This window comes from Aythya ferina (assembly GCF_964211825.1).
Source record: "Aythya ferina genome assembly, chromosome: 2".
Lineage (NCBI taxonomy): Eukaryota > Metazoa > Chordata > Aves > Anseriformes > Anatidae > Aythya > Aythya ferina.
The window spans coordinates 65,714,479-65,729,478 of record NC_140297.1 but is presented as its reverse complement, the minus strand read 5'-3'; the positions used below and the strand labels follow the sequence as shown (position 1 = coordinate 65,729,478).

General features: G+C 41.2%; 1 protein-coding gene across 9 annotated transcripts in view; it reads left to right on the top strand.

The window, feature by feature from the left end:
* PHACTR1 (phosphatase and actin regulator 1) overlaps positions 1–15,000 on the top strand; it is a gene marked incomplete at its 3' end in the record, with an annotated part of 439,651 nt that overhangs the window by 125,996 nt on the left and 298,655 nt on the right. For all 9 annotated transcript variants that reach the window (XM_084511511.1, XM_084511517.1, XM_084511521.1 and 6 more), the window contains one exon: positions 24–170. In XM_084511511.1, the coding sequence (XP_084367637.1) occupies positions 24–170 (147 nt within the window). The remainder of the gene's footprint in view (positions 1–23; positions 171–15,000) is intronic.

The following is a 15,000-nucleotide window of genomic DNA, read 5'->3' as shown; positions in this document are numbered from 1 at the left end:
TGCCGCCCGCTCGCCCTCGCCAGCTCGCCGGGCCACGCTGCTCACCGTGCCCACATTAATGGCGGCATCTTCCGAGGAGGACATCGACCGCAGACCCATCCGCCGCGTCCGCTCCAAGAGCGACACCCCCTACCTCGCCGAGGCCCGCATCTCCTTCAACCTCGAGGCAGGTGAGCGACCTCGAGGCCAGGGGCTTGGGGACACGGGGCACCACCGAGCTCCCCCGGAGCGGCTGCTTCGCACCTGTGTGTGCCCCCAGCCCCAGCCGCCCACCCGGGCATCCCCGCAGGGCTCGGGGTCCTGCCCTGCTTGCCCACCCCAGCCGGGCAGCCTTGCCTCCCCTTCATCCCCTCCGTGTGGTGAGGTTGGCCCTGGAGGGTGCAGCTCGCCTCGGCTGCCCTGGCTCCCCAGGTCTGCTATTGTCTCTGCTGGCCGCTCTCCGGTCTGCCTTGTCAGCTGCCTAAATTTCCACATCCATGCTCACAGGCCTCGGGACTAGCCTCCCTGCCCGGCCTTCCTGTCCCCCTTCTCCACTGCTGCACTGTCCTCTCAGCTGCCTCTTCCTCATGGCGCCTTTGGGATTTCGGCTGTCCCCTCCTGTTCATGCCACACGTGGTGACTGTCCTCTGCCTTTCCTGCCAGGCCTGTTGTTTTCCCTCCTTGCCTGACCTTCTCTTCCCTTATGGGCTCTGTCAACAGCAAACTACACCAGAGCTCATTTGCTCTCCAAAACAGAGGAAAACAAAGTACTTTCTGTTGGGTTTCTGCACCACACCACACTTCCTCTGTTTGGAGGGGTGGGAGTGAGGATCAATAGCCAGGAAGCCCCACTGCTGCCTCTCTCCTGTCCCAGCAGCAAACAGACCTAACTGTGTAATACCCTGTGGTGCCACCCCTTCTTCAGCTGAGCCTGCCAGCAGAGAGGGGAAAAGGGCTGCCTCAGAGCTGCTGCTTGCCATGCTGCAGCCTTCCCCATCCCTCCTCCCCCCTTTCAGCCAGCTGAAAGTTGGAGGTGATGGAGATGTGTTTTCTCCTCCATTTGGTGATGGAATGGATTCCCCTCCCCCTCCTGTCATACTCAATGTAGTTATACCCTTGGTAATGGGTAATACACGGTTTGGTTTTACCATCAACAGAGCAGTTGGCTACATCGTACAGTGGGTTGTTATTTCTTTCTGACCATGGCTTCTTAAAAAAACACCTAGCTGTAGGTAAGTTGGGTGCCATTTCAGAGCACAGGCTGGAGTGCAGGGTGAGATGCCACCTTTCAGGCCTGAAGAACTGGGAGTGCGAACAGAAAGCAGCACTGCAAGTAAGGTGTAAATCACATGAGGCTGTGTATGGTTGTTTGATTGCTGAAATAACCCTGAGCTGGCTTGTGCTGTCACAGGTAATGTTATGTCACGTAGTTAAAAATAGATAAACCAGTTAAGAGCAAGACACCTTCAGGTCACTTGGTGCTTCACATCTCTATGCTGAGCTGGGCATGCTGTTTTTACTACAAGTTCCTGAGGACATGCAAGTCCCTAGGTACCTCTTTCCTGCAATCCACTGGAAAATTTGATAATTACACTTAGCTTCTTCCTGTTCCTCCCCTTTCCCCTGCTAGCTCAAATTTGTCTTTACTTTCAAACCTGGTATTCCTTTAAAAGAAATAATTGAAGAAAGTAGTATTGGCATATCAAGATATATAAATGAAAAGTGTTTTAAGCAGTGCAGGTGTGTGTTTTCAGTAATCCATCTGGCAGTGAGTAGTTTCGAGCTTTAAAAAAATATAATTTTTGCTTAGCAACCAGTACAGAGCAAGTGAGCCAAAGCGAGTGAAACATGCCAGTGGTGCCCGCTTCATTCCTCAGCTTTTGCTTTCACTGCTCAGAAAGTCTGCGTTGGTGAATTCTGCCAGGCAGCCACAGGGTGATTTTTTTTTGCCCCATTTTTGGGGTGTGAACCACCCAATTTCGTCAATTTCCCCATGGGCACTGTCCGCCGCCCGTGGTGCTGAATCGGCGCTGTCCCTAGCCTTGCTGCCATCCCCAGGCGTTGGGTTGGCCCCACGGGGCTTCTGCCTCTTCCTCTGCCTGTGCCGGGGAAGGTGCTGAAGAGGAAGCAGTGCTTTTTCCTTGACCCGGCTGAAAGTAAAGTGATACTTAGGGCACAGGAAATAACTTCTTCCTTTATGTGATTATTGCTTGCTTTCCTTTTCATGCATCCCGTGTCTACAGCTGGTGCTCAACCACTGCTTACAGAGCTGTGGTGGTGTTTTTTTTGTTTTTGTTTTTGTTTTTTCCTACAGCTGCTACAAGTTGGGTTGCATTGCCCCCTCATTGTCTCCTTTCAGGATATGGTCAGGGGTGGGATGCAGCACACAGCTGCTTTGCTGTATTGGAACTTATGTTTCATTAATAAAATTGGATACTAAGCAGATGTAGTGAATACTACCCTTCTCCAATCTTAATTACAGTCACTGGTTAAGAACTAGCAGTTTTTTATCTACTTAAGCTGTAGGTTATAATTATACCATTACTGCTAATATCTGTATTGTTGAGCAACTGAGAAATTGCGTACATAGAGTCAATTATACAGTTTGGGGATAGCACAGATTTGGTCCAGACTGTTAAAAAAAAAAAATAAAAATTATAGGTGATTAACAGTGCATATTCTACCAGCCCTTCTCTTTAGAACATTCTTACAGTTTTGCTTTTTTTTTTTTTGTCCAAAGTATTATGGTTTGTCTGTTTCTAAATATTTATCAATTAACTCACAATTATTACTTAGTAGGAGTTAACAAATGCTCTTCAATTACTTGTCCTCAGTATATATTTTTTGCTGTTCTTCCCAAACTGATTAAAAGACAAAGCAGTTTTCCAATCTCGGGGTTATTCTCCCTACTGCTATACATAAACAAATCCTATTAATCTGAGTGATGTGTTTATATCAAGAGGATAATGTTTCCCGAAGGATTTAAATTACCTCTTCTGCCAAAAATAATGTGGCTGCATAACATCATAAAGCTATAGACAGGTACAAGTTCTTTTTGCATATTTGATAATGAATCAGTCCACATGCAGAAATTAATTTTTAAATTTTCTGAAAGACTTCCTCTGGTGCCACACTAGAGGAATGTAGAATGCTCTCTTGCTTTTGGGTGGCCGTCTTTTGTTTTCTTTATTATGGCTAGCAGTCTGGCATAGCTCCATTTCTTAACATCCATCTTTAGCTTTTAGTATGCATCTTCTTAAAAGCAGTTTTCAAATTTTCTTTCTAACTTTCTTATTCAGGCACCTAGAAGCTAATCCCAAATTGCTTCCGAAAACCTGGGCCTCCATCTGTAACAACTGTTTAATAGCATAATCTCTTTCCTGGGACTGTGCCATCTAGGAAGCTAATGTGTTTTTAGAGGTTTTGACCTGTTTATATTCCTCTTGTTGCAAAATACTGGACTTCTATAGTGGCAGTGCATGATAGGTAGCTTTCAAGTTTGATAAACTAGCAGAAGTCACGACTGGTAAGGAAACACAACTCTCACTAAATGATCTAATATGTGTGAGTTTTTCTTCTGCCATCCCCTTTATAGTGTCTGTGGGCTGCAGGGGGGTCTAACACGTTGAGTTGACCTGACCAGTTTTGCTTCTATACACAGATAGATACTCTTACTCCTTCCTAGCTGAAAAAGAGCAAGGTTTGTACTGCACTCCTTTGAGAGTTGATTTTTGCAAACAGACTTATTTTTAAATGGAGTAAGAAGTCATCTTTATCTCAGCTGCCATGGGACCTTCCTGAGATGGTTCAGGGAGGTCACCAAATGCCAGTCTTTGTTTGAACAAGGTTGGTTGTCCACATAGAATTTAACCTGGCAGTGAAAACCTGGGGAGAAGGAAAGCCAGTGCCTTGGAGAAGCTATAAGGGCAGAATGACTACAGTAGCTGTGCAAGGGGTCAGGAAACAGGGGACATTCCGACAGAAGGAATATATTTAGTCTCTGCTGTGAAACGAGAGGAGGGGAGCTTTTGAATTTTAACACCCTCCCACCCCAGCCTTAAAAGCATGGGAAAGTGGTGCAACTGAACAGAAACCTGTGACCAGAGAGGTGCAGCAGCTGGGCTCTGAAAGTGGGGAGGGAGGTGTCCACAGGAACGGGCCGAGTAGGGTCTTGCAGATGGTGCCAACTGTGGAGCCCTGCTGGCTCAGTCTGCTCTGAGGCACGGCACAGGTTTGAAGTATACTGAAGTTTCTCAGAGATCTCGCTGAAGTGGCTGGATCCTCCTAAGTCATCTGCTGGCTTGAACTAGATATCCGTATCAGACTGTAGAAGTAAACATCTCTGCTTCTCTTCAATGATGAAAGATCTGCTTTATATCTTTGTATGTAGTCACATGTTCTCCTGGAATGCAATCTGGGAAAGCAAAGATGAGGGGAACGGATTGAGAGGCTCAGCATAATTTTGCCATGTGGAGGGAAGAAAGATCTTTGCATCTAGAAAAGCAAGTCAATTCAATGCCATTTACTGTTCTTAAGCGATGATGATTTACTCACATTGGGGAGGGGAAAAAAACAAGCCCACAGCAGCTTGCATTAGTGCTGCTGCAAGCAGAATTAATTCACAGGGTGTAAAGGAGGAGGAGAATCCTGGCAGAAACTGCTGAATGGCTAAGACAAATGTTAGCGATCTGGGAAATGTTCATAGTTGGTTGTTTCTGTGATGCAGGGCTGGTGGGGGAGGGAAGCCAGGACACGAAGAATGTGGAAGAGTGGCTGTGGATTTCATACGCAGGAATTTACCCAGTCTGAACTGTGCACAAAGTTGAAACCCAAAGCTGCTTCTATTTTCACTGTGCTGGCACCTTTTACAGTCTTTTAGTGCCATAGCGTTTCTTACAGTCTTCATGGTAGGCTGCCTGGTTATTATTTGTATTTCTGTATTCATTCCATTATATAGCTTTGGAGCTACGCTGAATACTTTTCAGAGGGTAAAATGATGTATAGTTTTCTTTTCTAATGAAATGATAATGTCATGTGTCTTAGCCTCATACATGTTGATTTATCTAAAAGAATTAAAGTACATTTCTCTGCAGTGATCAAAGAGCAAGTTGTGTACTTGGTTTTGTCACTGTGTAAAGCAAGAAAGAGTATTTATACAGGTGGGTAAAGTCTTAAAAATGGGAAAGCAAAATGAAATGACTGGATTTTCTGCAGGAAATCTCCATCCTATCCATTTGTATTTTTTTCTAAAAACTCATCATCAGATTAAAAAAAATCTGTTTCTGAATTTGCCTGTGGTCATCCTTACATATGATTTACTACACTAACCCAATTAATCATCATTGTAGTCGTATTAAATGTTAGGGAGTTATGCTTTTTTTTTTTTGTTCCTGTTTATCCAACGTGTGTTTCTGTATAACTACAAGAAAGCTTTCTGCATGGTTTCATGATTAGAATATCTAATCCTTGGAGTGATACAAAAACTAATTAGACTACTTTGGATTCATAGAGCTAACAGATTAGAGATGATGTTGAAGTGGTAATCTGAAAGGCATATTTGTATTTTTAAAAATACTTCCAAATTATAGTGGGTTTATGATTTCAGGTAGAAAAGGCTGCGCCCAGAAAAACAGGGGAGAAACATGCAATAGCAGGCTTTCTAATGAGTGCGGGATGATTTATTTCTTTTTGGAGAAGGATTAGTAGCAATGCATGCTTGGAAAGATTCCACCTTTATCTCTGCTGTAATCACTCCCTCAGGTTATTGTCATGGAGATCCTCTTGTACAGATGAAGCCAAATCATTGGATTTGTCAAAGCATTTCTGAATACCTGTATAAAAGGGTCTGAACATCTGGCCTCTTTTGTCATCAGGCTTTGCATTACCAAAACTTGCACCTGCCCTTTGGATCAATGGAATTATGACCATTAGCTTTAAAGCTGCTTATGTTGCAATATAGCTAAAAACCAAATTTTTACACAGCCCTTGTTTTGTGCCTGCCTTCCAAACCCAGGAAAAAGAGCACACACCACTTAAAACAAGCCTCTAAACTGTGCTCCATGCATTGTATGACAAGAGTATGCCAATTGAGATAAAAGGCCCTTTCTGGGGCTAAGTGGAGTTGCTGAAAATGCCTTAAGATCAACATCCTATGTGACAGGTAGATGTTCTGTTTTGAGGTCCTAACAGCAACTGATACTCTTCTCTCTTGGACTTGACTTTGGAGACCTTTGGCTTAAGAAATATGGCCCTAAGTTTCTTAAAGGGGTGCCAGATGGGAATAAGTTAAAAGGCTCACGAAGTCATGTAAAGGGGAGAGGTCCCTGTGCTTTACCAGCCATCATCACACCAAGAAGTGTTAATGCTTTAGTTAACAAACACAACTGGGGACAATTTGAAGGGAGAAGCAGAGTTAGTCAAAGTGAAGGATCTGGCAAGAAGAAAAATCTACAACATCCATTTCTCAGAGTGCTGGATAAGGTGCTGGAATCAGCTAAAAAAATACCATCTACATTTTATCCATTCTTGCAGCACTTGCACATGTGCATCAGCTTTCTGTGTCAGGGAGGCAACTCACACCAGTGCAGTCAATAACACTGACATTGCCATGGAACAACTCTGACAGGAGGTAGAAGGAAGGTAGAAGTTTGTTTGTGGATCAGAATGTGCAGAGTTGGTGCCTTTTACTGCTGTCTGCATTATGTACTGTTTTATGACTGCTGTAGTGCTTTGTTGGTAACCTTCATGAAAATTGATGTAACAGAATTTGCTGAAGTAAGAAGTTCTCTCTTTATTTGCCTTGTGCTTGACGAGCTTGTTGGGTTAACATAGGCAAATGTAGTCCTGCAAGGACTGCACAATCCTTTAATATTTCTTGTTTTATCAGGAGCCACGGTTTTCTTCTTGAAACCAGGACTTTAAGGAAAACACCTTTACTAAAACTTCAGATAAAATTGTCAGAACTAGCAACTCTATTCAGAATTATTAGCTGTAAAATCTAGTAAAAAAGAAAAGGCCTAATTCCCAGTAACAGGTATAATTAGCTCTAATGCTTAATTACTCTGAGTCAACTAATTGGTTTCATCGGGACTACTGACAGTAATACAGCTAGGTATGTAAGTAATAATGCCTTCAGAATCAGTGTTAAAGGTTGTAACTTTTTTGCAGTATGACAGAAGTTGATGATATGGAAAGAATGTCCTGGGCTGTCAGTTTACAGATAATAAAAAAATTCCAGAGTTAATGAAATTTTCTGTTACTAACAGTTGTTTCTTGTGCTTAGACTTCAGAGCATGGAATCAGTGTGGAATGTTATACTTGCCCGTGCTCGTGTTTTCTTGGTGGTGAACATTCAGAACAGTACTTCTCTTAAGGTGCAAAGTGTGTTAGTTATGTTTTATTTACATGGTAATACAATTTGTTAATGTGGTTGACTATTTTTATTTCTTCATGCAGAATACTTTTAGGGTAAAATTATTTGCAATTCACCATTTGTAATCCTGTAGTTTTATTGATTTCATTTGGAGTGCATTGATGGTCTTGTTGTATATTGATATGCTGAGGCTATAGTTTGACCTTCCATACATGTCTGCCTTCCCTGGGTTTCTTTATGGAACCAATGTTATTGAATATTTGAAAGAAAGTAATTATTACCTGTAGCGCAGACGTTATATTATGGGCATTGTAATAACTTTCGTTTCTTGATATTACAACTTAAACTATAAGAATCAAAATGAAGGTGATGGCCTAAGATTTTTAATGAGTAGCAAATTCAGCAAGAAAATAAGGAAGCAACGTTGAAAAATGAACTGATTTTGTGTCTTCTACACTCCAGACTGTTGTTTTATTCTAGTTATGAAGTATATTAAATATGGGAACTATGTGACAAATGTTCTCATGTTGACATTCTGTATGGACACATCATTTTAACTATGGTGGGCAATGACTGCAGCACGTTTCAGTTAACCAGAAAATCTATGCATAATTTATAATGCAATATGATTTTTGCAATTATTGCTTACAGTACTTGGACACTCAGATATGTGGTTAATAGTTCATAAGCAAATTAAATACTTGATATATTATTAAAATGGAAGAGAAATTTCATCAAGTCTAATTCTTTGCTACAGTGTTGGAAAGAGTTAAACCCTGATGCAAGCTTGATGCCCCACACCAGGGTGGATCTGGTTAAGTGTGGCACATGTTTGCTTATATGTTCTTGTTTCTGTTCTGTGGGAAAAAAGGTGAGGGATGGTAAGGAGTCTACAGATGGTTACATGTGAGAACTGACTGGATTGTATGTCCCAGGGAAAATGCTCTGATGTTCCCTTGGTCAGTAAAAAAAAAAACCTCACCGAGTTTAGTCAAGTGCTATAATAATATTAAGCCACCAGAGACAGCCTTAAGTTAAATGAATATATCTTAAGATGGTCCCATTTTGCTACAACTTTGAAGTAAACAATAGGAATTGTTCTCAGAACAGAAAATAGGCCCCAAGTTAGGATGAAATGAGAAATTAAGTTATATTGCAGTTTTTCTAGAGAAAGAGATTGCTTCCATCTGACATGCGTAATGGTCGTTTGTTTTCCATGATCAGATCATAGTAGTACAGTTTTCATATGCACTTTCCCCCTCCCCTGCTTGATTCACAATTCTTTTTGCACTATAAAAGTTCTGGAAACCAATGCAGAGATCTCAGTGTGGCTGATGCAGGAGGCATCTGTCATGGTTGGAGGAGCTTGGCTCTCCCCCGTGCTCAGCCCCAGGAGCATGTGGGTGTAATGGTCATGCTTCGCACTCCATCAACCCCTTGTGAAGAGGTCTGCAGTTGAATTTCTTGTGCAGTGCCCTTAATTTCTGCGCCTTGTGGGATCTGGTTGTTGTCGTCCTCTCTCTTTCCCTGCCATCTTTTTAATTTTCTTGCATTTGTCAGGGCTATGTGTGCTGGCAACAGCAATATGTGAGCCTACAGCTTTTTGAGGGCTGTCTGTACTGGGTTGTGAGTTGACAAATATGCATTCTTCCATCGGGAGCTTAGGGCTTGGATTGATCACCCTGTATTTGTAGAATATCTATGATAATCTGCAAGGTGCATCCCTGAACCCAAGCAAACCAATAATTCCTCAGCGTGATTTGCTCCTGCTCTCTGCTATGTGAGCACTCTTTGGTTTGTTGTGGGTAAAGATAGTTTACTGAAAATACTGAGGTGTGAAGAGCTACAAATAAACTAAATCAAGCTGCTAATAAGTAGTCATAGTTTATATTTAAAGAAATTTGGTATGTTCTGCCACCCATGAACAATTTAATTTTGTTTTATCACCATGCTTGTTCATCAGCATATATTCCTCATGACTTACACTAGTCACGAGGACACTTCTTAGATTTCACTAACGTGATGAACATTTCTCAAAAAAAAAAAAAGTATGTTTCAGAATTATCACAATTATTCATTAGGTTGAAATAGCCAAAAATAAGTGGAAAGGAATTGATGACTTTAATTTTCTCTGTGTGGAAGCACAACAGAATCTTTGAGCATTATAAAAATAATAAAAAATTAAATGGGGTTAACTGATAACTTTCAAAATGGGGGTGTGCAATTGAAAGGCAAAAAGAAATCAATAAGGCCTGATTTGTAACTCAGTCTTAGCTCAAAGCTCAAAAAAACAAGTCACTCTGTGGAATTAATTCAATAAGATTGCTACAAACAATAATTTTTGGAACAAATTAATTTATAAATAATGTTTATTTTTGAAAGGAAACAAGATAGGGATCACTGAGTGACCTTGGGGCCCAACCTTGAAAGCTTTTCCCAATGGAAGCAGCATGTGCAACAGCTCTGTCAGTGCTAAGGAGACCCAAGGGGAGAGCAAGAGAACTGTTTGGTCGGGAAACATCATTACACAGCTGGAATACAGCTTTTTGTTAACATGTAGTATGAAATGCTAGCAAACTGGGGGAAGGAGTCCCTGAGGTTAAGGTGGCCTAGAGCACAGGGTGCCACTGAGAAATGGCAGGGCTTGCTGAGCTTAGCTGCTGCCAGTTAATGGTGCCCTAGGCAGCAGAAACATATTTTTAGCAGCATTCCGTGCAGTGGTCCCAGACATCCATAGGGACCGGTGTCAGCAGCCTCAGGAGCATGCGGGATCTGTCTGCTACCAGCAGGAGTTGCAAGGCTTGCAGTGGGTAGCGTGGGGAAAGTGTGCACTTGTTCTTGCAATTGCCCAAGGCAGTCGCAGGCAGGTCAGGAGCAGTTAGCTGCTTCTTCCTCTTAGTTGTTTCAGGTTGTGTTTCTCTGTGTGGCTTTTCTTGGCAATGCTTACTGGTGTCCGTAGCCAACTGCAATTTGAAATAGTGCTTAGTGTTCAGAGGGAGCAGAATGCAGGACCTGGTGGCTTACCTTTCCAGAGATGTGTCCTGCTTTTAAACCCCTTTCTTCCCTCTGCCCACTAGAATAAAAAGTCTTACTAGCTATCAGTGTAGTGAATAAGGAGACACTTATCTTTCATTAAGGCTCATAACAAAGAGAAAGATTAGTGTCGGAAGGGGATGGAGGCACATGCTAAGTGGACATGGTGACAGTATTAGCCATAGTAAAATCCAGAGTTGCTTTAGCAAGATATATCATTCAAAAAATCCAACATCCCATGTAATTTTTTGCCACCGTGTTGGAATACATTCAGTCTTGTTTGTTCACTTGTGTGAAAATAATGGATGAGGTTTATGTGTGTGATAGTGCTTCAGTGTACCATAGCCATTAGTGTGTATGCAACTTCCCCTGTTAAATGGTATGTGGTGATGGTTTGCATTTGGGAACTGAGTGTTTTACCCCCATTAGAATTTTACATTCTAGGGCAGAGGTTTAAAGTGGATTAAGCAAATGTAGGTTGGATCTCAAGAAAAGTGTTCTCAGTAGCTTACATCAACTTTGATATCTTTGTTTAGCTAACATAGGTCTAGTAGAAGGAGATCCAGGACTGTAATGAAGTATCCCTGGTATATTTTTTTTTATCTCTGAAGAAAAGTGTTACTGTTGCTATTACTCCTACTTACAGTGTGGCCACGTAACCAACATGTGAGTCAATGAACACAAAAACATATCTGTTGTCCTTATGCTGCCTTCAAGTGTGTCCTGAAGACTCAGGAAAAGTCATCTCCTACCTGCTTGTATGTCCTTTCCCAGAGGCAGAAACTCAAAAGACCTAGAACTCAGAAAGAAAAGGTGAGTGTGGTGGAGAGAGAACCGATACCGTGTCTTTCTCTAATCCCAATGAAATGAATAAGTGAGCTTAGAAATTTTACTTACCCACATTTTCCCTCTCCAAATTTTGGGAATGATCAGGACATTTTCATGGAAGGCATTGCATGCATGGAGTGAGGGAAGAACAGACAAAGTGGATTGAATCACTAAGGTGTATTTCTTTCCTTGAAAAGAAGAGTGGACTGAAGAAAGATGCTTCTTTGTGCTAGGACGGAATGGTGCATGTTTCTGCGTTTCCTGATTAGTGGGTTTTAGAGGATTGTATTTTTCTTATTTAACGTCTCTTAATATTTCCCACAGAAAGTTCCCAAAAGAGTTTCTATTAAACCTATATGTACAGAATATTTTGAGACAGATATTTTTTCTTGCTAGATCTTTTGTACCTTGTGGTGCAACTGTGTAAGTATTTATGTATCTCATAAAAGTTTTTATTCTCATCTGTAAACTAAAACCTGAGTACTAACCACTTGCTGCTGTCAAAGTCCTCTGATTTTTTTCTGTTTTCATTAGGAATCCCCTACCTTAAGTCCTTGTGGTAAAGTGGGTGCTCTGTCTAAAGTATTTGTCCTCACTTCTGAAGACTTCATTGGAGTCATTTTTGTTTTGATGTTGGAGAACTAGCAGTTTTTACTAAAAGAACTTATCTGTTTTCTTCTTCATGTTAGCTAAGGAAATAACTATAAAAGCCAGTAAAAGTAATTTTTAAATCCTGACTGAACAATACCCTGAAACCATGTTGGCCTTGGAACAAAGTTTTAAGCATACATCTCATTTAGAGAAATTTCTTTAATTGCAATATCTTGTCACTGTACTTGCATGATTCACCCTGTGAGGGTGATGGTGATGTGTTTGTTATAATGTGCACCTCACCTTAGAAACTTTTGTTTTTCTGGAAGCCTCAAAATTAAGTAAAAGTGATGCCACTGTAATTTTTTATTTACTTTTCTTTCTTCTCCCTTTCCACGCAGGAAGAGAAAACTAAATATGAGCAAATAAGCGTACTTTTAATGCAGTTTTAAAGTGTGTGCAAATAAACATACCTTTAATGCAGCTATAATGCAGCTACAGTAGTTCTGAGTGGCTTGAATACAAAACAAACAAACAAAAACAGACCAGACTGATTTCCTACTTGTTTAAATTGTTTGCTTCTGAAGGCCCTTTCATAAAATACAATTTTTAGTTCCCAGTGTGTATGAAAGAGTTACCTGAAGCTCTACTTACTTTTTACACTGTATCAGCATGAATCTCCCAAAACAACCTTTAAAGGGTTGCAGTGTAATTACCATTTAGTGGTACAACAGTAACTAGATGGCTATATTTAATTAGCCTCTCTATGGGGTAGAATTGGTGTATCATAGTTGAAGTGCCCTTTGAGGAAGATAATGAAATATGCCTTACAGGAGCTTCAGTGTGACAATCATTGTGGTTAGTACTTAAATTTGCTGCAAAATGAGCTTCTATTACACAGATAACCCAGCTTCTGATAGATCACCATTAGGGAATCCTTCTTCAGGTAAATACATTCATATTCTATTGCAGTGCCTTACTTAGACATGGAAAAGAGAAATGTTGTATCACAATGAAGCTGAATTCCCTAGCCATCTGCTGCTTTGTCTTCACCAGAACTGTGAATGGACCAAATTCAGGGAAGTACTGATATATATAGGATCATCATTAACAGATATCAGAAGGGTATTCCTGAATCTGTCTTTAAGTTGCAAATGAGAATCTGCTTTGTGGAGCTTATCTTCTCAGCACCTTCTTTATCGGAGAGAAAGGGGAAAATGGTACCACATCAGCTCAAATAAAGGTTCCTGCTGCTCTCATTAGTAACTGTTCTTTAAAACTTTATGCTTTCCCTGCTTGTATGCTCATTTTCAGCTCGGCCAAAGGCAGCATTCATGCTTATTAAGGTGAAAGAGGATGCCCACATCTGTGATGAAGGGTATAAAATCAAATGGAAAGGGAGGAAATAGTGACATGGGAGAGAAATGCTGATGAAGTTGTTTGTTACTTGGTTTGACATACTACTGGAGACAGGAGTTGCAAGCATTTGAATTATGTTTCTTGTTCTTAAATGTTATTTCTCATGTTTGTGATGTTATTTTTCATGTTTGGGTGGTTACCAAAATACAACCATTCATGAAAGAAATACCCTTGTAGCTGTTAAACTCTGCATTGTCTGCAATCTAAGAAAGATCCCTGGGTGCTCAGTGTTTGCTAGACTAGCCTCTTGGAAACGACAGCCGCGAATGTGTGTCTGTTGTGCACCCTAATACGTGGCAGGGATGTGTCTAGTACACATGCACAGATGTAGGAAGGCAGGAGTGTTCCCCAGATTCCTAATAGTAGCATACCATTGATGTTTGTCTGGCCTCTTCCACCTTACTTGGACAGCTGGCTCATACAGCCTCTGAACATCTGCATCGTTAGGCAGGCTTATGGTTTCCAGATGTGCTGGGTTGCTTGTTGTTTCTGCCCAAACACAGCTTCTCTGCAGGGAGAGGATCCAAGGCTACAAAAGGTTTGCCAGGGGTCTCCAGATGTGAAGCAACCCCATCAGAGCTGTGGAATAAGTGCCTTACAAGACATGTAAGTCTGTGTATTTTTCTGGATGTTCAAAGAGCATCTCCACAGAGCATGTGTAGCCAATGTGATGTATCCTATAAATGTATGTATTTGTCTAGAAAAAAAAATAAATCCAAGGGATGCCACCTGCCTCAGCCTTACTACTGCTCTCAGGATGCTCTGTGGAAAGTAAGTTGTTGCTGGCTTCAGGGTGCCTGTGGTAGAAGGAGACTTTCTGGGCCAATGAGGACACTGATGTGCTATATATATTGTTATATGGGTACACTAGTGCAACAGCAAGGGGAAAAAATGTTTCCTGTGTTTCTCATCCTATAGGTGCTAGCAGATAAGTATTAATTACATATATTGAAAATATAGTTGACACTGCTTAGTTAGCTGGAACCTCTGCTATTAATACAGAGGAACAGATGCACTGAACTGGATTAGCAGCTTATCAGGTCTGAGCTCTTGTTCGCTGTAGTTTCTAAAGGATGGACAATTCAGGAATATAGGACTGTGACAGTTCTTTAATCATTGCAGAAGAAATTAGCTGTGCTCATCAGAAGGTCAGAGAAATAATATACTTAGACAAACAAAATTTACAGAAGGCATAGAAACACTTTTATTTTGGCCATTTGGAATACAGGGTGATTCTTCCAGTGTTTATTCATGTTATAAAAGAAGTCTCAACTCAATCTGAATTTTGTAATATTTATACTTATAAAAGGTACAAAAGGCAAGTAAACAGTACTGGGTGTGCAGGGAGTCTACACTCCACCAACATGCACACACAAACAAACATTCTAAATATATAGAACATTGCTTTACATACTAAACGCGAGTATGCCTATACATACATACAATCAGGAAAGGTAACAAACAATCCTTTAAGTCCCATGATTTAACAGTCTCCATTTTCCATTCCTTTTCTTGACTACAAACAAGTCTCCATTTTCCATTCCTTTTGAACAATATGTCTCGCTTTAAGTTGTCAAGCAACTCGGCCTTCAGGCCGTATGTATCCCGTTCTTCCCGGATCGAAGAAAAGCATATCCATCTCCTTTTCAAGGCCAATAGGACCTGGATCAAGAGGCACGTCCAGGTCACCAGGGGGCGGAACAGCAAAAGCCTTGGATGGCTGTAGCAGCAGAGGGGCCCATGGCATAGCAGTCGGATCAGTAAAGGAGCCCACAGCT